General features: G+C 43.0%; 1 protein-coding gene across 11 annotated transcripts in view; it reads left to right on the forward strand.

The window, feature by feature from the left end:
- The window catches only part of DNAAF8 (dynein axonemal assembly factor 8), an 88,280-nt gene that overhangs the window by 31,458 nt on the left and 34,086 nt on the right, over window positions 1-22,736 (forward strand). For 10 of the 11 annotated variants that reach the window (XR_010466335.1, XM_065030890.1, XM_021291960.2 and 7 more), the window contains 6 exons: window positions 427-582; window positions 5,228-5,422; window positions 13,857-13,973; window positions 16,180-16,324; window positions 18,453-18,765; window positions 21,329-21,435. Coding sequence is in view for 10 of the 11 variants with exons in the window: in XM_065030890.1 (XP_064886962.1) it covers window positions 427-582; window positions 5,228-5,422; window positions 13,857-13,973; window positions 16,180-16,324; window positions 18,453-18,765; window positions 21,329-21,435 (1,033 nt within the window). In the remaining variant the exon portion in view is untranslated. The remainder of the gene's footprint in view (window positions 1-426; window positions 583-5,227; window positions 5,423-13,856; window positions 13,974-16,179; window positions 16,325-18,452; window positions 18,766-21,328; window positions 21,436-22,736) is intronic. The other variant, XM_065030893.1, reaches the window with a different exon arrangement.

The raw sequence follows: 22,736 nt of genomic DNA on the forward strand, positions 1-22,736 counted from the left end.
TTTTGAACTGAAATTGGATTGATCTCATTATATCATTAATGAAGGCTGCACATGATGCCACTGTGGTAAGATCACACAGTGCGGTGTTGACAGGAACTATGTTCTGATTTCTTGCTAGACTAGAGAACTAATGCAAGTTCCTGCTTTCACATAGTGAAACTGGTGGAAGTCAGAGCTTGCAAGCCCTCATTGAGAAAATAAATCCTACGACTTATCAAAACCTACTTGTTATTCCTACTTAATTTGGTCTTTATTGATTTTTCTACTGGCTAAACCACAGCTAATCCACTAATCAAATGAGAGTGCTCCCTGGATTATTGTACATTATGGGGGTCTACTCAAAAGCAACAGAGAAAGATCAAGGGTTCTTTTCAGTCTCTAAATACTGCTATCTAAAAATGAAATTATGTTCAAATGGATTTACAGGTGCCTCCTGTGAAAATGAAGGGTGGACTCAAAGCTCCGTTTCAGGTGGTAGGGCTGCAGCAGGTCTGGCGAGAGGATGGCTTGGCCCTCTATGCTTGTCTAATGCCAGCAGAGGAGTCTTCTGCCCAGAACAGCACCAAGATCCAGAAGATAAAAGTGAGTAGCAGCATTTACACTTGCTAGGCATGTCCAGCAGCCACAGGCACTTACCACTGCTTTTTGCTAAGGACCAGGCTTGGATGTGCCAGTTCCAGCTCAAATTTCAGTGAGCTAGGGTAGAACAGTGTAAGTGCTGCTCTAAATTAGAATGTGGGAACAGCCCAGTACTGTGGGAACTGAAAGATGGCTTACAGCTAATTGCCAACTCAAGCTGTCCTCAGTTACGGTGAATTTAGATTACGTGCAGATGTGAAGCCAGCTCTCTCTGGTCTTTTGTCTCTGCTGCTCATTAGCTGTTAATATCTTTTTGGTGGCTGTAACCCCACAGTACAGAAATTTGTCTGGGTTCAGAGGAGACATATCTTTGGCATGTGTTATCGTTTTTGCGCTTACATTTTATCCATGTGATGAAGGCGTGTTTTCTGACATTTGGTCCCAGGAGGTAGGACCCAAGACTCAGCTCCCTCAGCTCTGGTAGACTACGGGGTCTGTGCTGTGCAGTGAAATGCCAAGCTGAAAGGTCTAGCGCACGAGCTGAAGATCTAGCACGTGTAGGTGGCACAGTCTAATGTGGGGCATGTTATGAGCTTATGTCCTGAAAACAGCAGAGCTATGAAATAGCAGCTCTGGGCCTTAGTTTGTTGGCTCTGTCTTTTTCGCAGAGTTAATATGATACAAAATGATACTCTGAGCATCTTGTTCTGTTTTCAGTTTTGAAGACAGTTTGTTAGGTGTTATTGCTACTCTTGCCTGGTATAAATACCCGTCCTACCTATGCAGTGTAGCTGACTCTTGCTGGAAAATGTACCCAGGTATGTATCAGGATCTTGTGTACCCAAGATCTCCTGTGGGTCACTTGCTTGAATAACCTTTGAGATGCTGGCCCTGTGTTCTGTTCAGGCTGATAAGTTTCAGGTGGCTCAAAGCAACACTTGTGGCTTTAGTGAGCTGGTAGTGGATTTTCTACTCTATTTTTGCCTGTTCCACCCCATTAATGTTAACGGGAATGTCATGATATGTGCTCATTCTTGACACTTCCTCCATGCTGAAAAGACCCCATTGGACCCAATAGCAGGTGATCTTAGGGAGGCCCCAGGTATCCGATTCACACCTGCTAGACACATCATGTGAAATTTAAATGGAAAAGGAGGTGTTAACATATTTTAAAAACATGCTTAAGCTTCCCCTACTCAGCTGCAGCAAGCATTCTTCGCTTGCAGCTGCCTGCCTGTGAGCAGTAAAGATTAAATTTCCCATGATGTATCATAAAGCCTGGAGTATGACAGCTGTGGCTCCAGTGCTCCTGCAAGTAAATGACTGATGCTGACAACAAATGTCATGATGAAAACACTACCAAAAAAAACCAACCACAAAACAATAGGCAACCTCTCTGTTAGCATTTGAGCACCTGTTGGCAGAAGCAGCCAGGCTAATGACACTAAGCAGTCTGGCAGACCGGACAAGGCCTTAATGTTGATTTCTGTCTAAGGCACCTGAATTCAAGATGTTTTCTCTATGGAACAAATAAAATAGAGGAACAGAGACTGACCTGACTTCTGTCCCCTTGCCACCTTGCTCCCTGCTGATTTTGACTGAGGAGTTGGCCAAAGCATCACAATTATTGAGCACGGAGTATATTCAAAATATGCATCTGGTGTTGTGTACTTGAATGAACTCCTGAAGCTGCAGGGTCAGGCTGCTCTGAACATTTGGTTGGAGCTGGAAAGGGTTGTGTCCCAGGTTGGTGTAACGAGCCATACAGAGTTTCCAGTCTGCATATAAATTGTAAATGCTGTTCTGCTGCCCCATTTACAGTTACTGCCACTGCTGTTGAGCTCAGCTGGTGCACACAGCACCAAACATACAAGGCATTTGGATGGTGTTCCTCAAAGCAAGACTGTGTGTAATGGAGGTTTCTCCTCATTAGAAGCTCTACTGTATGTCTTTTTGGTAACAATGACTTTTCATCGGTTTTGCTTTCTTGAGGCATTTGCAAAGCTCTGCTGTTCTTTCCCCAGCAGAGAGTCAAGCTGACAGGAACAACAAAAGTCTTCCAGAAATGTCAGCCACAGCAGAGACAAGGAAACCAGCAGCAACTGGTCTGGTGTCCCCATTCCTGCCCTTGAGCAGCTTCAACCGTTGTTGGAGGGAAATGTGGTAGATTTGATTCTTCACACTTGAGTCTCTTGCTGTAGTGTTAACGTACAGCATTTTAATGATTGAATCAGATAACAAAATTCGGATGTGGTTCTTGTTCCAGTCATCTCCTATGGCCATGAAGAGAACCACTTATCAGGGCTTACCTTCAAAATTTGACTATGTTTCCAGACATTTTTGCTGCATCTATTTGCTGTAAGAATGTAGAGAAACTCTACTTACTTTTTTGGATTATTTAAAAAGACGTACCAAGGAGTGTAAATGTTATCCAGAAGCATTATAACAAATTGATATTTTAACGTTGTTAATGTGTAGAGTCCAGAGTCCATTTTTAGTGCCAAAAACTGGTATGTACAAAACTATGAAACATATTAGGTACAGACTTGTGCCTGCTTGATGCTAGGAGGGAAATGCCAGTCTTTCTGTGTGTATCTGTACTCGTGTCTCATAACAGCAGCAAAATGACAGTTGTCCATAGATTTTCTTCAATTTGTAATATGAATATGATTTTTACAGCAGATGTTGGATTGATAGTCTAAGAGCCTAAGGACCGATCTGTGTCAACAAGGCAAGGTTTCACTTTCCCCAGCTTGTCCCACTGTTAATTCCCAATCTTGGTGTGACTGAACATGCTGAGTGCATTTATCAGTCCCATTGGCTTTGATGTTATCTGATCCTGTGGATTGTTGGCTGTTCTAGGTTCACAGCTATAATGAAAGGGGACAGTTCATCACCAAGAACTGCACCAAGACAGTCTGCTAGTTTCATGTTACCATATGTTGTTGGTGCGGCTTTTTGTTGCTTTGATGTTTTTAATTATTATTATTTTTTTTTCCCCAATTACTAATATTTGGAGCTGAGGTACATTCCAGACTTCTAAGCTATCAATGTCGTATTTACTGGCCACTTCACTGTCATCTGTGTGTCTTCTGTTGTTTGTCACATTTTATTTCTCCATCCTAATGTCTAATGGTTATGAACACAAATGTAGTAGTGGTTTTTCAAGGCAAATGCTGAACCTTTTGCCTTATTCAACTAGAATGCAATCAATTCCTATATCAAGTGGTTCTGCTATGTTACCTCCCATTTTTGTCAGTTTTTTGGACTTTAATTTTGGGGTGTTTGTTTTCTGTCCTCCCAACAACTGACAGAAGTGAGATAAATTTGAACATTCTGCATGGCTTCAGTTTCTTGACTTGTTGTCAGAACAAAGGCTTATGCACTCACCTCTTGTAATTCTTGCATGCTGATGGGCAAGTTGCAGTTACAAGCATGTCTGATGGGAATGAGATTTGTACAGCGGATGCTTTCTAAGAATCTACTAAGCATTCCAAATTAGGCATTGTGCAGAGCAATGTGGTTCTTGTCTGTGCACTTCCATCATTTAACAGTTTTATGGTGGCTCAGAAGAGCTCACAGGCTCTGTCATTAGATTTGGGGCTTTTTTGCAGACCTTTTCTTCTTGAGCTCTAGTTTTTAGGTGGGATAATAGCTGGTGTAGAGAAGACGCTTTGCATAATTGTTGATACTGTTAGTTTCTGATTTGGTCTTATTGAGGTCAACAATCTGGTTCTCTGACAGTCCTGCTAATTAAGAAACAACCTGGAAGAAGAAAGGGGCTTAGATGGGAGGTTAAATGATGGAAAACTGTAATTTAGCAGTGCAGTATTCAATATTAATGTATCGATATTAGTATCAATATTTTTTATAAATCTTGAAATTAATGAATCTTTTCATTTATATCCATGTGAAACCCTTTGCAAATTAATGTTTCATTGTATTGGGCTGGTTTACAGTCCTGTTTATAGCATTTTCTCCCTCTTTGTGTGGTGTGTGACCTACTTCAGAATAATATTTGTGGGCTGAATGGGTGTCATGAGCCAGTTATTTTATACCAGTGTCTTCACACCAACTGAAGATTGCTATTAACTCGCCAGTCATCATCTGTGGTGGAGTTTTATAGCTGAGCATTCGGAGTGAGTTGGGCGCTCTGGTGGAAGGGGAATGCTGCTTATCTCCCCAGTGCCTTCGCCAAGGGACACTTGGAGTCAAGTCTATGTGGAGGCACATCCCCATGTCATGGGGTGAGCCCTTCCATGCAGCTGGTGCATGTAATGGACTGTTGCAGGCAGCATCTGTTCTCAAGTCCCATCTCCTGGGCCAGGAATCCAGACAGTATCAGGACCTTCCATTCTGTCTTTGGACCTGGGAGTAGAGACTTTGTGGGGTGATGGTGGGAGGAGTGTGGTCTCTGTGGGTGAGGGGCTGATTTAGAGCTCTGGTTGCAGGGATGCAGGGTGTGATGGTTTGAGAGGTTACGTTAGGGGTTTGGTTTGGAGAATCTGAAGTGCAGCTGTAGGGTAGATTCGTGAAGAATGAGGCTGGGATGGTTGCAGACAGAGAAACTGCTGCTACACATGTATGGTACAGAACAGAAAGTTCCCAAGGCCATCATCAATGTTTTTTAACCATTGCCTCTTTGCAGACTAAAGAAGATCTACAAGGAACATCCATTTTTTACCAGAAGATTTCTGCATTTCTAGCCTGTACATGGCTTCCAGATGTTGTTTGGTGGAGGGCAGAACTGGCCAACCTCTTCCAAAACCAGCTGTGTCCACTTCTTCCTGAAATTCCCTCAGTCCTGCTCAATTGCATCACTGCTGTTAATCCTGATCCCCAGGTACTGTACAGAAATTCTTGGACTTCTGGTGATTTGTTTTCTGATTGGGTCCAGTAAACATTGCTGTTCTTCCAGTGTTAACAGGTATTCCCATTTGCATTAGTGAAGGATTTAAACAGTTTGAGAACAAATGCTTCTAAGCACTGTAGATTTCCACTGAAGTGTATGAGATTACAAGGACATAGCACCGCTTAAAATCACTTGCCTGCCTAAAGACATTTGCAAGAACATTCACTTCATGCTGTCTATAAGTAGAATGTTAATTAACTTTTCCACTTCTGTCAGGTTAACAAGTGCTCCATAGCAAACATTCAAGTGAATGAAATGTTAAGAGAATTCATTGTACTTACTGAGGGAGTTTATTCCTTGAGGGCAACCAGTGTTGCTTTTAGGCCCTTAACAGCCTATCATACCTTAATGTAAATATTTAGGCCAGATTTTCAAAGAAGTACTAAATATGACATGGTTTCCATACCTTTTGAGGGAACGTTCTACCTCTTTCTTTCCCATGACATCACCAGCCTTTGGAAAATCGTGGTCTCTTCCCAATGTATCTCAATCAACAAAAACCTTGAGACACAATTCCAGGGAATGGTGAAGACTGCAATTCTGGTTCACAACAAAGTTTAGTTCTGAAAATAATGTGGCATAAGAACTTTTCTGTAGTTTCAACGAGATTTGGGGATTACTATTACTCTGTGAGAATCAATGCTATGAAAGCTTAGGGGCTTAGCAGTGCACTTAGCAATTTGCCTAGAGGTTTATCCCACTTCTGTAGAGGAAAAGGAGGCTTAATGTTGTTGATTTGCAGTCACTGTAGCTTTCAAGTAGAAGCAAGTGCTATAAAGCAGTCTGACGTACTTGTAAAAGATAAATCTGATGTACATTTTAAGGCATAAAATAAGGCATCATTTAAAACAGTCAGGGCTTTTATGCAAATCCCTTATTAGGGGAATTATAAATCATTACAAATTAAGCAGCAAGATAGCAGGCAGTTTCTGGGTGTGGATTTTTGCCTTGATGCAATAGGAAAACTGAAGTCAATTTAAAGACCATGTTCTCTTCCTAAGTTCAAATGCACTGTGCCACCCTGGTTCCCAGCCCTGAATTACACAGAGACCACTATGTATCATGGCTTTTTGGTAAATATATCTTGCAGTTAAACAGAAAAGCTGATTTCTCAAAGCAAGACTCAATGAGCCAGACTCTCAGCAGGCAGCAGCTAACCCTGTTGTCTGCCCTGAAGCTTTACGAAGTGGCACCAACTGAGGATGTTCCCAAATGTCATTAACATACAGCCAAAGAGTGCTGCATAGAAAATGCAATATCATATTCTTCTGTACAGGCCTGGTGATCTATGCTTGCTTTTTATATATTTATATTTATTTTGAGGTGGTATATGGAAAACTAAGTAGACCAAAGAACCTGCTACTATGTGTTGGAAAAGCATGCAGTGAATACCTATTTTTGCTCCAGGTAGCTTACAGTCTGAGACAAAAATCTAGACAGGTTCATGAAACAAATGGGTAGAAGTGGAGGGAGAAAGAACATCAGGTAAAATTGCTGTCTGCTTGTGTACTGATTGGCTCTGTGTGTGATTTTTATGAGCAATTGTTAGCAGTAATTGTTATAACCTTATCTAACGTTGTTTGCTGGTGCATGAACTCATGTCTTGTTTTCAGTCAATTGGTCTAGTGTATTTTCAGTTTGCTCTGGACCCCAAACAGTTGCTTTTCTCTTGCTATTTTTCTTTGAGGCTTTTTTTGTTAATGCTATGTGTACAGCCTATTAACCTGCAGTGATTCACTTCAGTAATTCACTTCTGATATGAAGAGTAAACTCAATGCAGTCATTAAAACCCCAGGTTAGGTTAGGAGTGATGTAATCCCTGTGGAAGTTGTTAACGGCAATGTCTCTTGTCAGTGAAAAGAGGATTGCTTCATTTTAACCTAAAAAAGTACTTGCTCCTTTTAAGCCCTAAGCATTAACCTTAGGGATACAGACAACATACGTAGCCAGCGTTTATGCTGCTTTTCCTCTGTCTGTTTGCTCCATTAAGGCACAGGGGATTTCTCTTGCTCTCTCTCAGTTTTTATGGTCACTGGGACATTTGCCCAAAGGGTGCAACCCCTAACGGTCACAGTCTTTTTGGTCACCTTCTAGAGCATCTCCTTGAACTCTCAACCTATCCAGGTGCTGGCCGTGGCAGAGGATTCAGACCACGGCAGTATTGGATGGGGAGACTGTGTCAGTGAGGTTTCAAGGAAGAAGGGGAATCTCCATCCTTAAGTCAAGGTGAATGAGACTTTTTCTTTTAGTTCCAGAAAACTGATTTTGTTGCACCTCCTGGTGATCAGTCCCTTACTTCCTGCTGCTGTAGTTTCCCTGCTGACTGCCAGTGCAAGGGTTGTGTTTTCTTTTTTGAGACAATAGTACTGATTAAGGGCAGGCCTACACAAAGTTCCCTCCTTGCTTTTCACTTAAGCAAAGCTCCATTTTTTTATTTTTTTTAAATGCAGTTTTGTCTAGGCACAGGTGAGAATTCCAGAACTGGGCAGAGGGAGTTAAATTTACCCCCATGTTGTAACTCGATGCTGCCAAAAACATCAAACAGCACAAACTGAACTAACAGGAAGTTTGATGTATGGGAGTGGACTCGCAGAAAGTACAGCAGTTCTTTAATGTGGCATTTCAGACTTTTGGGGTTTCCCTGCTAGAGAGTTGATGGCAACTGTGTTACCAGAGGAGCCCTGCACGTACACGCATTCGCACAAGCTTTGAAAATTGCAAACTTTTTTTTCAAAGAATGAAATAACCGTATAGCAGAAGAGCTATGCATTGCTGATGAAACTAGAAATCACTGTTTCATGCTGTGGAAACGCAGGTCCAGATGCATCACTTGTTACTTTGTGCACTTAAGGCACCTAATTTAGGTATGTGCTTGCCCTGTCTGTAGGTGCAGTCTCTGAAGAGGGAGTGAGGGGTATTTCCACAGGATCTTTCACATCTGTGTATCTGTTTTAATATGGACTCAACAAGAAGACTCTGAGCTTTTGAGTTTGAATGCTGTGACATTATTTCATTGACAAGCATCACAGCCTTAGCCCTGCTGAGTGGCTTCAGCATCTTCCTCTACCTTTTACCATAACTTCTTTTAACCTCAGTGCTAGTGACAGACTTGCTCAAGATCTGCTTTTCACCAAACTCTCTTCAGGCCCTCGCCTGTGTGGGCATTGCCTTTGACACATCTCAGATTGTAATAATGCTGGTGTGCTGTCATTCAGTGCCCCACAGTGCTGTCAATTATGCAGTTTTGATTTGGGGTTAGTGCCTCGTGTGTTCTCTCTTTTTCCTTTCATGCTGTCTGAGAAGTAGCAAACTAACAGCTTTGAACAGTACCTAAGCCAGGCTATGTCATGTTTTGTGGGTAGAGAGCGCAGAGTGAGCTACCTGGAGTGCAACAGCGTTTGGCCTGCTGTTAGACCTGACCCACATGTTGCTGTAAGCTCTCAGATTTAGTGTATGGCTCAGGGCTGCACTTTCCGCCTCCAAAGCTTCTGCTGAGCCTGATGCCAAAGCTCGAAGGATTTGACTGTTGAGCAGCTGGAATTGGCATTAGGGAGGGATAAAACACCCAGAACAGCACTTCTGCATCTGCTTCCCCAAACCAGAGCCAGCAGGATGTTGCAGCTTGCAGTGAGGCAGGTGCCAGCTGCTAAGTCCAGCAGTTTGGTTTGAAATAGAGGTTAAAGCTGTAAAACAGGAGGTTCAAAAGGACAGGTTCATCCTGCCCTTTGCTTTCCAAATATCACTCAGATCTTGTCTTTATCTGAGTTGGTGCTAAGGGTCAGGTCTCATGTGTCTGGCACCCAAGTCTGCTGTGCAGTCTGGTAATGGTGTATCAACAGCTTTGGCGTTAGCACATCAGCTGGCTGGTGATTCCACATGGATATGTCTCATCTGTTGGTGAGACATTTGTCCCGGGGAATCATCTATATGCATTTATAGAAATTAATGCATAGCTGCAGACACGGAATAGCTGCATGGCTGTATCTTCACGAGGCAGAAGGGAGAAGGTGGCATCCTGGCCCTAGCTGGGCCCCAGTGGAGTTTGTCATTGATTTTAGAGTGGCCAGGAGTTCAGGCTGTCATTGGTATTTGTAACTAAAACACCCTAGCCTTTAAAAGGAGAAAGGACTACCGTGATGTCTGCCAGAGCTCACGCAAAGATGAAGGCATAGCTTGGGGAGGAATAAACTGTTATAGATTTTTTTATTCTTCCTAAAATTTGATAGCTCACATTTAAACTGTGGCCATTGCTAATTATTCCAGAAAAGAGCAGCTTAAAAGAACTCTCAAACTAATGTGCTTAGCCATTAGTATTGTGCATGATGGGCAGAAAGGGTGGAAGTTACTGTCTCATCCTTTCTCTTCTGTGTTTTAAGATATCCCGTTTCCTATCCAGAATGGAGGGCAAGGGAAAGTGAGATGCATCTTCAAACTGCATGAAATACAGTCATCAGAACTGCACATATTCAGTGGCAATGCTCTTAATTAGCCCTCTCTATTCTCAGCCTTTTTGCTGTCTAGGATCTTCCTACTGTGCTTCCACCTTTCCTGTACTAAATTCTGTAGCCATGTGAAGTGAGCATGCACAATGGGGAGGGAAGATGTGCAGGAAACTTTCAAATTTGTGTTCATCTGGATTCCATAAGGAGTACTACACTAAACCATTGGGATTCATGATGGTGGGGAGAGGAAAGAGTCTGAGTATAATGCTACCTAATTCAGGGGCACACTTAGTGAATCACGTCAGACATGAGCCTTGCCTGTGTGTTAGCATCAAGGCCTTTGCTAGATTGAGAATAGTGCATCCTCTGCAGCCGCTGATGTGGTTAGCGGAGCTGAAAGGGAGAGGTTTTATACCTGTAGAATTTACAATTTGTCTCTGGAGGTAGTGGAGGATGCAGCGTCTTCCTCCAAGGGATTTGGGTATCATCTCATAGTGATAGTGGTTGAGCAGATCTTTGCATTGGAAAGTCCCTTGCACATCAGGAGATAAGATTGTGGCGTACACAGAAATTCTTCCTGCAGTTTCTGTTTTCCTGCTGTGGCTGGAATGGAGTCTAGAAGACTCACTGCAACTTAAAAGACTCTCTTAGATCATCTGACAGCAAAAGCTATTTCTTTGTTGTCGGAAATGAGAACAGAACATACTGTAAGCAAGAAGAGGAGAATTTGGATTTGGTCATATTTCTGTATGACAGTTAAAGATTCATGGGTTTGTTGCATGCTGCTCCAGTCTTCTCTAAAATGTGCTTATTCTTGTTTCTGTTCAGTATTTTACAACACATTTTTGTTCTGCTGTGAATTTCTTTCCCATGGCTGTCTGGCTTCATCTCAGTAATATTTTTCTGAAACAAAGCAGTAGCTCTGGGTTTCTTTCTAACATTTTTTTATGGTACAAACTGGTCTTTTCCAGTGTCTTAAGGTAGCAGAAATCAGAATTTATCTCCCAAAACAAATAAGAAAAAGGATAATTGGCAAAAAGGAATAACTACAACTAGGAGGTTATGGACATGCCCTCCCTTCCTGCCCTTTCTGATCATGGCAATATGGATGGAGAGGACACCAGTGCGGTAAGAACCCCTGCTTTCTTGCAGCAGGGGCTGGGGAGACATGGTCATGCAAATGGCTATGGTTAAATGATGCTGGATTTTGCAGCCTGTCACAGCTTAAGTCAAAGTATCCTTGGGGCTGCTGTTGTCTGACTGTAGGGTACTTTTCCTCCTTGGTATAATGCCTTTACCATGATGTGTGAGATTATTGCAATGCTCTGAGTCTGCAGAGCCTTAGAGCAGAGGAATTTTGGGGTAAGTATGGAAGGCTGGAACTGCCTCTTCACCATTCTGTGGGGAGGGAGTCTCCTCTCCTCCCTGCCAAGAGACAGGTCAATGTTCAGAGATGATGCATCAGCCAGCCTGGGAGGTGCTTTCTGAACGGCTGTGTTTGCACAGAAGCTTTACAGCTGCTGTAATGTTGTTGGAGGCATAAGAAAGGAACCAGCCCTGGAGTGAAACCAATACAATTCTCACGCCTACCCTTAATACAATTCTCATGCAAGGTTAAAAGTAGCACCAAAGTAGCATAAGGATAGTGTCAAAATCACCAAAATTATTTCAATGAGAGTGAGGTCATGCAACTGCCAGCAGAGGGTCACACTCATTATATGTCAAACAGGGCTCATCTCAATATTATAACAACTTACTGGATGTACTTCTCTCCTATATGAACAGGAAAGTTGCTTCCTTCCTATTTTTCCTGTGGATTGTACACTCAGGCTGTGTCAGTTCTCTTCCACTGGCACATTTTAGCTGGACTGGACAAAGCAGGCACTGTCTTACTGCAGCCATCTATGTGCATTTTCTAACCAATGAGGAAAAGGATTTTCTAGGGCAACTAAGACTTTTCAAGCTTCATTTTCTGTTGCTTTGTGAAATCACATTCAGACTGGCTGCTAGAAAACAACCTGACAGATCACGGTAAGAATTTCCCACAGGCCTTGATTCTTTAAAAAGTGTGGCTGGATCTGTGTTGTGGTGGGGAGGGAGGCTGACAGTGTGGCAGCGTGCCTGGGATCGCACCTGATCCACAGTTCACACCACGCTGCTTCCTAAACGTCAGCTCTGTACCTTGGCTTTCCCAGCATGGGTCCTCTGTATGGTAACTAGGGTTGGATGACGATAATGGAGGTTTCTGTGGAAATGGAGGCTGGTGTTGGTTTGACCATCCTGAACCCCAGAAGACTGAGGTCTTGCTGCATTCCCCTTTATGTAGGGCTTGTCTGTGCTCACTGCGTTGTTCCAGTGTTGCATGCTGGAGCTGGCATCCAACATTGGAAACAGAGAAGATAATCTGTTTCCTTAAATAAACAATTTCTTGATTTTCCTCTGGCGATATTTTCCACAGCAACCAAGTGTAATGAAAGATGAATTGCAGGAGAAAAGGGACAAATCCATTGAGAGATGTCAAAGCTCTTTGTTTGGTGTAGTTGTGTTGACTGAGACCAGGTGAAAAGTGAGATCTCCAGTTCTGCTTTTAGGCAAATATCTCATGAAGCAAAGAAGTAGAGGGTGAAGAAAACAAAAGGTTGCTGAAGCAGAAAGGCAGGTGTCAGATGGGCTTTAGTATTATTCAAATTAATTTCATTTTCTGGTTGTTGTTTGTAAACAATTATAGAATGATATGAGGTGCCTATCATTTGCCAAGCAGTGCAAAAAAAAAATCTCAGGTGATTACGCAATTAAGCAGTATTATATGGACCTCATAATCCAGAATGGATGCTTCTTCAATGCAGTGTTAGTCCATTCTCTATCCATAATAAAAGTCCTGATGACACTATGCTGAGATTTAATTATTGTTTTCTTTTTTTGAAAAGGTCTGTCCCCATGAGATGAGGACAGATTAATGACTGCTGTAAATCAAAGCAAAGTCTTTAAAAATAGTGAAGCTACTCTGAGATACGGCACCTGATCCTGTGTCTCAAAACTGAGGTTTTTTTCACTCTAGGAATGAATCCTGCCCACTATGAACTCTGCCTAAACACATCTGTATTTCTGCAATGTTCAACATTGGCATAGCTGCAAACATCACTTCTTCCCAAACCAGAACTTAAACATGACTTTCAAAAGCTGCATTTGTTCCTGGACTATGGCCTTGCTTACTGAGCATGCAGTCACAGCAAATTCTTGTGAGTGACGCATCCTTAAACTTGCACTTGTACAAGTTGCTTGCTTGGCTGCCCAGAAAATGAATGAGAAACAAACTGAGGTGCTGAGGTTGGGAAATGCTGCACTTCTCTAAAGCTGCGACCTAGATACCAAAGTCTTTTTGCCTATCCATGAGTACGTGGCACAATAAGACTTGAAGATAAGTGTCACTTGTTGTGACATGAGCACAAGAAAAATGTCCTATTTTGGTCACAGGCATGTAGAAGTTCATGCCATTTTTCCCTACCCTTCCATTTGATTAGTTAACTAGAGCGTTCCTTTCACAAAGCTCTTTTCTGCTGGATGCTCAGCACAATGTGGAGAATCAAGGTCTTGAGCTGCTCAGCCTGATCATGCGGTACTTTTTGCATGCAACTCCTGTCCATGGGTACTCTGCAGGTTGGAGGGTCACTGGGTTTGACTCTGGAGATGCTGAGTCTCTCAGGAAGCAGTTGCACATTCATATTCTCGGGATATCACTTAATCTGAGCTAGTGATACGGATGTAAGAAAGCAAATGACAGACTAACAACACTGGAATAATGGGTTTAATCCATGAATGTGCATCTTTTTGTGCTCTCTAGCCGTAAAATACTAATTTTTCCTAGCCCTTTATTTTGAGGCATCAGGATAACACAGGTAAGAGGTGTCCTTTGTGCATTCCAGGCAGTGGAGAAGGTGTTTGTGGTGCCAAATGGATTTCACTGGCAGACAGTTGAAACTGATGAAGAATACTTCCCTCATAGCAGTGACATCAAGGCTTGCAGAGATACAGACACTGAGGTAAAAGAAACCCCAACCGCTCCTTTCTGACTCGTGGGATGATGTGGGAAGGTGAGAGATTATTAAGTGACCTGGAACATTTCAGTCTTGAGGTTTTGTATAAATACTGAAGCATTTCTCACTCAGACCTAAATACATCAGGTGAGTATTTTGTGTCATCCGTATCGACGTGCTGATTGCTCTGAACCAAAGAATATTAAACTATGGAATGTGCAGGTTGAAGAAATTCCTACCAACCAGATGCAAATCAGTGAAGTAGGCAGAATTTTGACAACCCAAACCCACTTGACTGCAAGCCAATATACAACACAACTTTTTTAAAATTTGCATTCAGAAATATTTTTAAAAATGCCTGAATCTTCTGGTACTGTTTGCATGACCTAGAGTAACTGTGTATGTGTTGTATGAAGAAGTTGGAAGTAATTCTACTTATTTTACCCAGAAGAAGAGAAAGTTAAGGTAACTTCAATTAGCTGATATTTACTTCTGTTTAGGAGTGCATACCAAAATGTACTGGATCTCTACCCATGTATGATAACTTGTTAGCATTGGCAACTCACCTTTCCTAGCTCTTGCACAACACAGACCAGCATGTTTTATCTGACAGAGTTCAGTTGGCTGTTAGCATTGACTCAGGGAGATGCAGATACATTAAGCTCTTCCTGAGCACGCAGCAAGCCTGACCAGTTGCTGAGAGTGTACCGGCTTGTCCTGGAAGATGCCTGAAGTCCACAATTAGGAACTGAAGTTACCTGGCACTTGGTGCAGCTGGGAAGTGCCTCATGTCTTTGTTACAGTTCCTTGACTTGCCTTGGCAGTGCTGTTAGTGGGTCCATAGAGACTCTCACAGCAAGGGCAGGGTGTGCTGGCAGGGAAGGTGAGCCAGGAGCTGAGACTGACAGCCAGGCAGGCAGGGCCAGTGGCCTCGCAGGCAGCATGCAGTCCTGCATCACCCAAGCAAGAAGAGCAGGGCAGGTGCAGCAGTAATAACTGTGGTCAGCCAAGAGTCTGTAGTGACGAGGCCAAGCCAGAAAGTCAGCTGGATAACGGCTGGATTAGTGACACATATACTGGGCCAAGGCAAACCTGCAACAAAGCTCAGACAGGGAGCAAAGCCGAGTGCCTGGCTCCAAAGCAAAGGGGAGACAGGTGGTTATGGCGGGGTCTCAGTGCGGGACAGCTGCAGGATCAAAGCTGGCCCTGAGCCCACCCAGCCAAGCCCCAGGGACGCTCGTGGCAACTACAGAAAAATAGTTCTTCACTGGCTGCTGTGAATAGTGGGTTAATAACAGGAGAGCTTCAGCTAGATGAACATAAAGAAATAGAGCTTTTATTCCTAATTAGACCATTTTTTTATGATTTGAGTAAATTTATAGCTTCATTTATCATGATGGAATAAGCCTCATAATGTGTTTATGGGGGAGTAGCATTTCATTTAAAGTGTCCAATAGTGATGAATTCATTTGGCGTTCACTGCAGCCATAAAACTTGCTGCGTTGCTTTACATCCAGGAGAACTGTACACAAATTTGAGGCCAGTACCATCATGTTTGTCTGATCTACAGCTAGGCAATTTATTACCCACAGCACCATACAACTTCCTGTCATAAAGTGCCTGCTTTTTTAAACAATATGTTTCTTCTTATGGGAAAGTAATAGTCATTTTATTCCCTTTTGGGCATAGACATTCAGTATGTGTTGATGCGTGTCTTCCTATATGCCAGGGTAGGCTGAATTGGATTAGTCTGGTAAAGAAGGTTTCAAAACGTAAATGTGGGACAGTACCAGTGATGTGTCTGCCTTTTGGTATTTTTTTTTAATGTTGATTTTTGGCACTTTTGTAGGTATAAAGGAAAAAACAGTTGGTCTGTTATTATTTAAATAACTTTCTGTAGTACACAAAGTTGAGCAGCAGGAATGAAACACTTCAGTCTCTGCCCAGGAGAACTTGCAGGTTTTATTAGTAGGTTTATGTGACAAAAGGCACAGTTATATCTGCAGAAATTGATTCAAACTTAATTATCATAGATAGTTAAGATTTAATCTGAAGCTAAGATCCAACTGTGCTGAACTGCACATAAGCATAAAATAAAGCTCTTAGGATATAAGTAAAGCATGGGAATTAAAGGTGAGTAGAAGAGATACAGCTGTGTATTGAGGGCTTGGAAGCTTTTGGCTCATTTCTCCAATGTGCTCTTGCTGTTCAGGTTACCATGGCACTGCTCTTTGAAACTCTTTTCCAAAGTCCCCTGGCTACCCATCACATGCTGCAGCTGGTACTCAGTTCTGGTCTGGATATCTGTGGACTCCGCCTGCTCTATCCTCAGCAGGACGTGCTGCTCTCCAGCTCAGGTGAGGCCTAGTTTTCCTTCAGAGATTCCATCACATGGTGATACTGAGGCAAAGGCAAAGATCACTAAACGTGCCAAGGAAGAACAATGATGTGGTGCCACATGCACGGGGGAAAGGGTGTCAGATTTACATGAGCATTGCTTTATCAGTTCCTATATCTTTCCCTAAAGAAATGATAAAAGATCTTGGGCTGTTTCTTTTCTTCTGTTCCCAGTGTTGAATACCCATGAGTTGGATTTTAACCCTTGATATATTTTTGTGTCTCAAACCACTTCAGTTGTCATTCCTTTGCAGTAGTCTTTCCCAGATTGCAGCTCCAGTGTTAGACTCGTGTAAGTTAAATATACTAAATTAGTTTCCACTGGTCTTCTTGAGGGTTTTAGCTGCAGAAAATCCTCCCCTTCCACAATTTCTCCTACCCCATTGCTTATGGAGCTTTAGAGGCATGGGCAAAAGTACTGATCTAGCCATCCTGTAATGTCACCATCAGAAGACAGTCTGAGATGCGAGATCAAGAAGATAAGGTAAACAGAAATTATATGGATCTCTGAACTCAAATCACTAAGTCTTTAACATTAAGCACCAATATTTTTAAATATCGACATGTACCACTTAAGTTTTTTTTTCCGTTTATGAAATAGAAATAATGAAGCCTGTCTTAAAGTGTATATGGAATATTATTAGTTGCTAATGCAATATAACTCTAGAGAAACAGGCATTACATTAGCTGCAAAGTACAGAGATTACCTCTGTAGTATAGCATGGCTTGTACTTCCTTTTAAGCCAAGAAGTTCTCCTAGGAGGTTTGCATCTGACACCATCACAAATGTGGGCAATCCACTTCTCTTGGGGAAAGGTATAGGCAGGCTGAGAGTGCGAGAAATGGGTTTCCTTTTCCTCAGGCAGAAGGTGAGTGAAGACCAGCTTTATCAGAGAAAAATCCTCCTGTCTCACTCCCCCCTTATTTAACATTTTAAAACAATAGGAGCAGACCGCCTTAGAAATGGGACTGCAGTTGTCTCAGCACTGTGCACATAGTGCATTCATACTGATAGCTGGAAAAATGAAGAAGGAATCCAGAAATGAATAAGAAAACCATAAAATCACCAGTCATTAGGAGATGACAGGCAGCAGATCTGCTTCAATGCTCTGTGCCATGCACCATTATTTAGGAACGTTTCATATGAAGAGACAATTCATTTGAGCTGAGAACTGCTATGTGAGTTTGTAAATTAGATTTTTACCCTTAGCTTGAAAACTTTAAAAATATTATTTTAAATATTTATAGCCAGTTTCTCCATTATCTACCTGCTCTGGAGACTTATGTTCTGGCTTCTGATTCTTATGCAACAAATTATGAAATTGAATATGTTTTTAAACCTCAGGGAAGCAAATGACACACCTTGTTTGTTTTCTAACATCTGTAGTAAGAAATGCAGAGGAGCCAAATTTACCCTTTTTCTGGGGTTACTTACTGGTCTCCAACTACGCTGACAGTTGACAGGGAGAAAGGTTTGCCAGAGACATAGGGAAGTGTTGTTGCAGGAAGTAAGGGAAACCACAGTTCAAGTCCTGGCAGAGAAGTAAAGGTGGCTAATCAAATATTTGCATGGATATGTCATCTTACAACATAGTATAAAATCTGTATTGGATGCAGAGGGAAATCATCTATAAAATAAATTCACAGGTTTCCGGTTTGAGATCCCCTTCCCAGTTTTCCCATATCTGATGGAAAATTAAAGAAAACGTCCCTCTCCTCAGGCCCGTGTTCTTGTCCTGTCTCCCCTTTGATATCCCAGCCTTCCCTGTGGACATGAACGACGTACTGCACAAGTTAAGGTGCTGACTTCTAGTGTATCAGTAGTAACTAACCCTGTATGTGCCCCTTTTCACAGCAAATATGCAGCAAACAACTCCTCTTTATTTAAGAGATTGCCTTGAACAGTCTCATTTACTGTTGGGTAAAAACATGCAGCTGGTTGCCAGCATATTACCCACAGGACAGGTAACCAGTAGGTTATTTTGTTGAAGTCTGGCTGTGACAGATCTGAAAACAGCACTTGAGTGGAATGAATGACCTTGAGGTGAGTTGTGCCATGTTTTAGTCACATGTGTTTGTCTTTCACAGAAAAGCTGCCTTCTTCCTATACTTCAAAGACTGGCAGGGTGCCACCAGTGGTGGCATTAAGCCTGAGAGGGCCTAAAGCACGTAGCACCTTGCAGAATATCTTTGGGCCATCTGACCCGAAGCTGGCGAGTGTGACGGACTGCGGTTCCATCAATGCCATCTATTGCCGGAGCCAAGCGGAGCCTCTTGCCTACCTGCCCCAGCGGGACAGCCGGGTGCAGCGGGAGCTGTGCCTCTGGTTTGCAGGGAGGGCTGCTGGGGCAGCGCTGTGTGCTGGTAGCCTGGATCCGGCTTCCCGATGTGATGGAGCAAGGTAATGGCCCTGGATAAACTAGGGTTTTTCTCACACACAAAGTGTGACAGGGAGGTTGGGCAGGCATGCAATTAGCGTGCTTTGTCTTTACATATCAGTGTTCTGCTAAAGGTCTCGGTGAACAAGAGTACAGGGTGGGAGCACTCTGTCCACTTTTTATATTTCCAAATCAGTTACTAGAGTCTGCAAAAATCCCTCTCTCACAGGACTATCTTCTCTGCAGCACGTAATGGATGTGTCAAGGTATCAGGTGTGGAACTCTTGCAGTTACTTCACATCCCTTGTTCCCTGGTAACTAGGCCTGTAATTCATACACGTACAGTGCCTGCTCTGGGGCTCTCTGTGCCAGATACAGCTGATCAGTCTGACTCAAGACCTCCTCCAGCTGGGCCTGGTGCTGGAGAAGGGCTGCAAGGCCATGGTCCACTGAGGGGACCTTTGCTAGAAAGCCTGGTCTAGCTTTGCCCTATGTGCCTTCTGAATCAACTAATTAGAGATAAGAGGCTTCAGATTAAGACGGTTTTTTGAAGGATTATGACAGAAGGGTGTGAAAATGAAGGGTGGCTTATAAACTTTTAACTCTGGCAACCAGTGTGAGAAATGCAATTTAGAAACTAATGGCATAGCAATAGGGTGCCAAAAAGTGCTGGGAACAAGTGAGGTTCAGGAGCCTGGAATCTCACTCTCAGATGGGTCTGGATATGGCTGCAGAGGGAACTGGGCTTTGAAGCTATTGGCTTTTCTCAGCAGAGCAGATGCACATGAGGGAAAGGGGCGAGGGACGGGGAGCAAAGCCTCGGCAGCTCTGTGGAGGTCGGCACTGAGCAGCCCTTGCACGCTGTCTGTACCTGCAGAGAGGCGGAGGGAAGGCGGGATCAGTAGCCTGGACTCTCTTGCACTCCTTCCCTGCACTTCTTCCCAAACCTCTCGGCAGTTTTTTCTGTGATGAAGATGATCTACAGCACAAAACAATCACTTTGCTTCCTGACAATCTTGCAACTTCCTGGGCAGAGACTCAGACCTAAGGGGGTGTGTGTAAATGAAAGGTTCTGCTGCACTTAAAGGTCCCTTTCCTCCAGAGGATCAGAGCAGGCTGACCTGCAAAGGGAAGAAAAGAGGAACCTGTCTTTTATTGGCTGCTGAAAGTCACCCCTACAGTTGTTCCAAGCATAGGTAGATCAGTGACTTGAAGCATTTGTTTTACAGTGCTTTATCAAAAGATTCCTTCAAGGAATTTCCACCAACCAAAAGAATGTCAAACTACAGATCTCTCCCTGGCTGTCATGCCTGTCACACAGGCCTGTGCAATCACCTGGGGTGCCAGCCTCTACACAGAGGGGTTTCAAGCCCTGCCATCTCTCTTTAATATTGCTGAACTGAATAAATGGTGCTGTGGTGAAACTCCCCTGCAGAAAGCTCAGACAAGGCCCTGTACCTGCAAGTTCTGGACAGATTTTTAAAGATCCCTTCTGGTGCTGCGTGCAGTGTGGCACACTGTGTCAGTGGCAGCAGACTAGAGGTGAGGTCCTGTTGGTGTTTCTGCAGAGTGGCAAAGTGCATCCTTGTAGAATTAATCTGATGCTTGTGGAGGGACTGTGTGTCAGAGTTCAGTTCTGCTTGGCCATGAACAGTAACTCTCATAATTTTCTCTCTTAAGATTTGAAAAAAATGAATTGATAGAGTTTCATTATCTTTATTTATTTGTTTATTTTCCTCAGGGATGCTTTTTTCATCTTACAAAGATGATTAATTCTGCTCCTTTGGTATAACTTAGCCAGTCCAGAGTGGTGCTACATTCTAAATAATGCACTTGTCTTTCTCCTAATGCTGGTAATTTGGTCCACTGGGAGGCAAGAATACAAACTGCAACTCAGATTGCAGTTTTCAGATTATACTTGCAAATGCCGTTGTCTCCTGGGAGTGAACAAGCAGGATATATTCCAGTCAGCCCCGTGGTGGCAGGGGATGAGGCAGGCAGGTTTGCCTGAGCAGCCTGCACTTCACAGACCTCACCAAACTGTTCCACGGACCACAGTTTGCATTTTTGTCAGACCCTGGCTCTCAGAATCACACCTTATGTTCACCGTGCTGTGATTTGGTCCTTTTGAGTATGCAGGAATGTTGTAGAGGTTTCACTGCCATGAACATCTTTGCCAGACTTGATTGTGCTTGTTGCCCAATGTGAACCTTTAAAATTGGTTAAACTCTGGCTGAAGAACCAAAAGTGAATAGCAACTATGATAAATCTGTGGGCAGGAAAAGCTCTGGTAATACAGCCTAACATATTTCTTGATTCCCAGATTTCCTTGCCAAGCTGGCTACTTTGCATTAGCTGTTTTTAATTTAACATGGAGAGTCTTGCAATATAAACAATATAAACAATATAAAAAGATGTTCAGTGAGAGACATTGATGCAGCTCACATCACAGACAGTGTATTGGAATGGATTTTCCAGTAAAGCAGTTTTACCAGAGAAGTTTCTGTGGCCCTGGGTTTGTTGCAGGAAGTAGGTTTCAGTCAGAACTTGGCATAACAGCTTTTAATGTTTTTTATTTTTCTTTAGCTCACAGAGTCCTTCATCAACTAGGGCAGAAGCAAGTGAAGAAAAGGTTGATCTCCAGGGCATGGTGCTGTCTCGACCTCCAGCAATGCTTGTCTCAACTACCAAAGGTCAGTGTTAGGGAATGAACCTTGAAGTCTTATGGTTATCCTTCAGTGGCAATTTTATCTTGCTCCAGCCCATCTGTTTCAGGCAATTCTGTCTGCCTGGATTGCTCAGTGCTGTGACCTGGGCAGCTCTAGAGCCAGGAATGAATTTCTAGTGAAACGCTGTTGCCTAAAATGAAGTGGGCCTGTTCATCAAAGAAATGGCCATGTGAAGACCTAAGAGTGTCCTTAACCTGCATGTTTATCTGTTTAGAGATAGTCTACCACTACTGGTGAAGAGTTGAATATAATAATAATAGTTATGAAATGGTTAAGACTTCAGGACAGGACTGACCACACAGCCAGAAAATGAAGCACTTCATGGGGCTAATATTAACTGGACAGCACCTGGCTCTGCCCAGATCCCTCTTTTCCCTTTGTAGGTGTAGTCTTCCAGCTTCTAAATTCATACCTAGCTAGCAGCAAACTTACTGTGTCCCAGGGAAACCAGACAAGGCATGCAGGCCTTGTAGCCATCTGAGAAGGATCTGTGTGCTACTGGGGTGTCTGCTGTAGCAGGCTAGCATGCTGACAGTCTTCTGCAGTGGGGCCGGACACAGCAGATCTCAGGCACAAGTGATTTTTAGACAATGCTATTAAAGCATTGATGTCCAGTTTCTACTATTGAAGGTAGTTTCACAGGAAAAAAACCTGAGGAGTGTGGAAGCTCAGCAGCTGTCAGGGAGATGGCAGAAGGAAAGCAGGATTGTACTGACATAGAAAGAAGGCACAGAAAATTATATTGCTAAAGGAAAGAACGTATGAGAAAAGAATGAAAGCATAAGCCAAAAAGATGAAAGGAGTGGAAAGTGACAGAAAGAAAATGGAGAAGGTAGAAAGAAAAGTCTCACCTTTGAGACGCTCTTTCATATAACTGGGCATGTTAACTCAGGTAGCTTGGCAGACAGCCATTGGCTCTGTGTTATTTGGGACTGGTATTGATGGCAGCTGGTTGCTGCTGATGGAATGAGTCACACTTACTGCCTCTCCTTCCTTTTATGGCCATTAATGATTCACTTTGGATGTGGGCTGCTGAGTTACACCACACCACGTTCCATCTGTATTTGGGCTCAGGAAGTCACTTTCAAGCTTTGCTCCTCAGATAGATAACTATATAATGACTCTCAGAAGAGAAACTGAAAATCTGCTCAGAGAGCACATATCCTATGGGGTTTTAAGGAAAGGAAACATTCACTGACTCCTTCCCTCAGGTCTTCAGCAGGTTCTCTTGGAGACAGAGCATGCAGAACAAATACACTGCAGCT

The sequence above is a fragment of the Columba livia genome, chromosome 15 (assembly GCF_036013475.1).
Source record: "Columba livia isolate bColLiv1 breed racing homer chromosome 15, bColLiv1.pat.W.v2, whole genome shotgun sequence".
NCBI lineage: Eukaryota > Metazoa > Chordata > Aves > Columbiformes > Columbidae > Columba > Columba livia.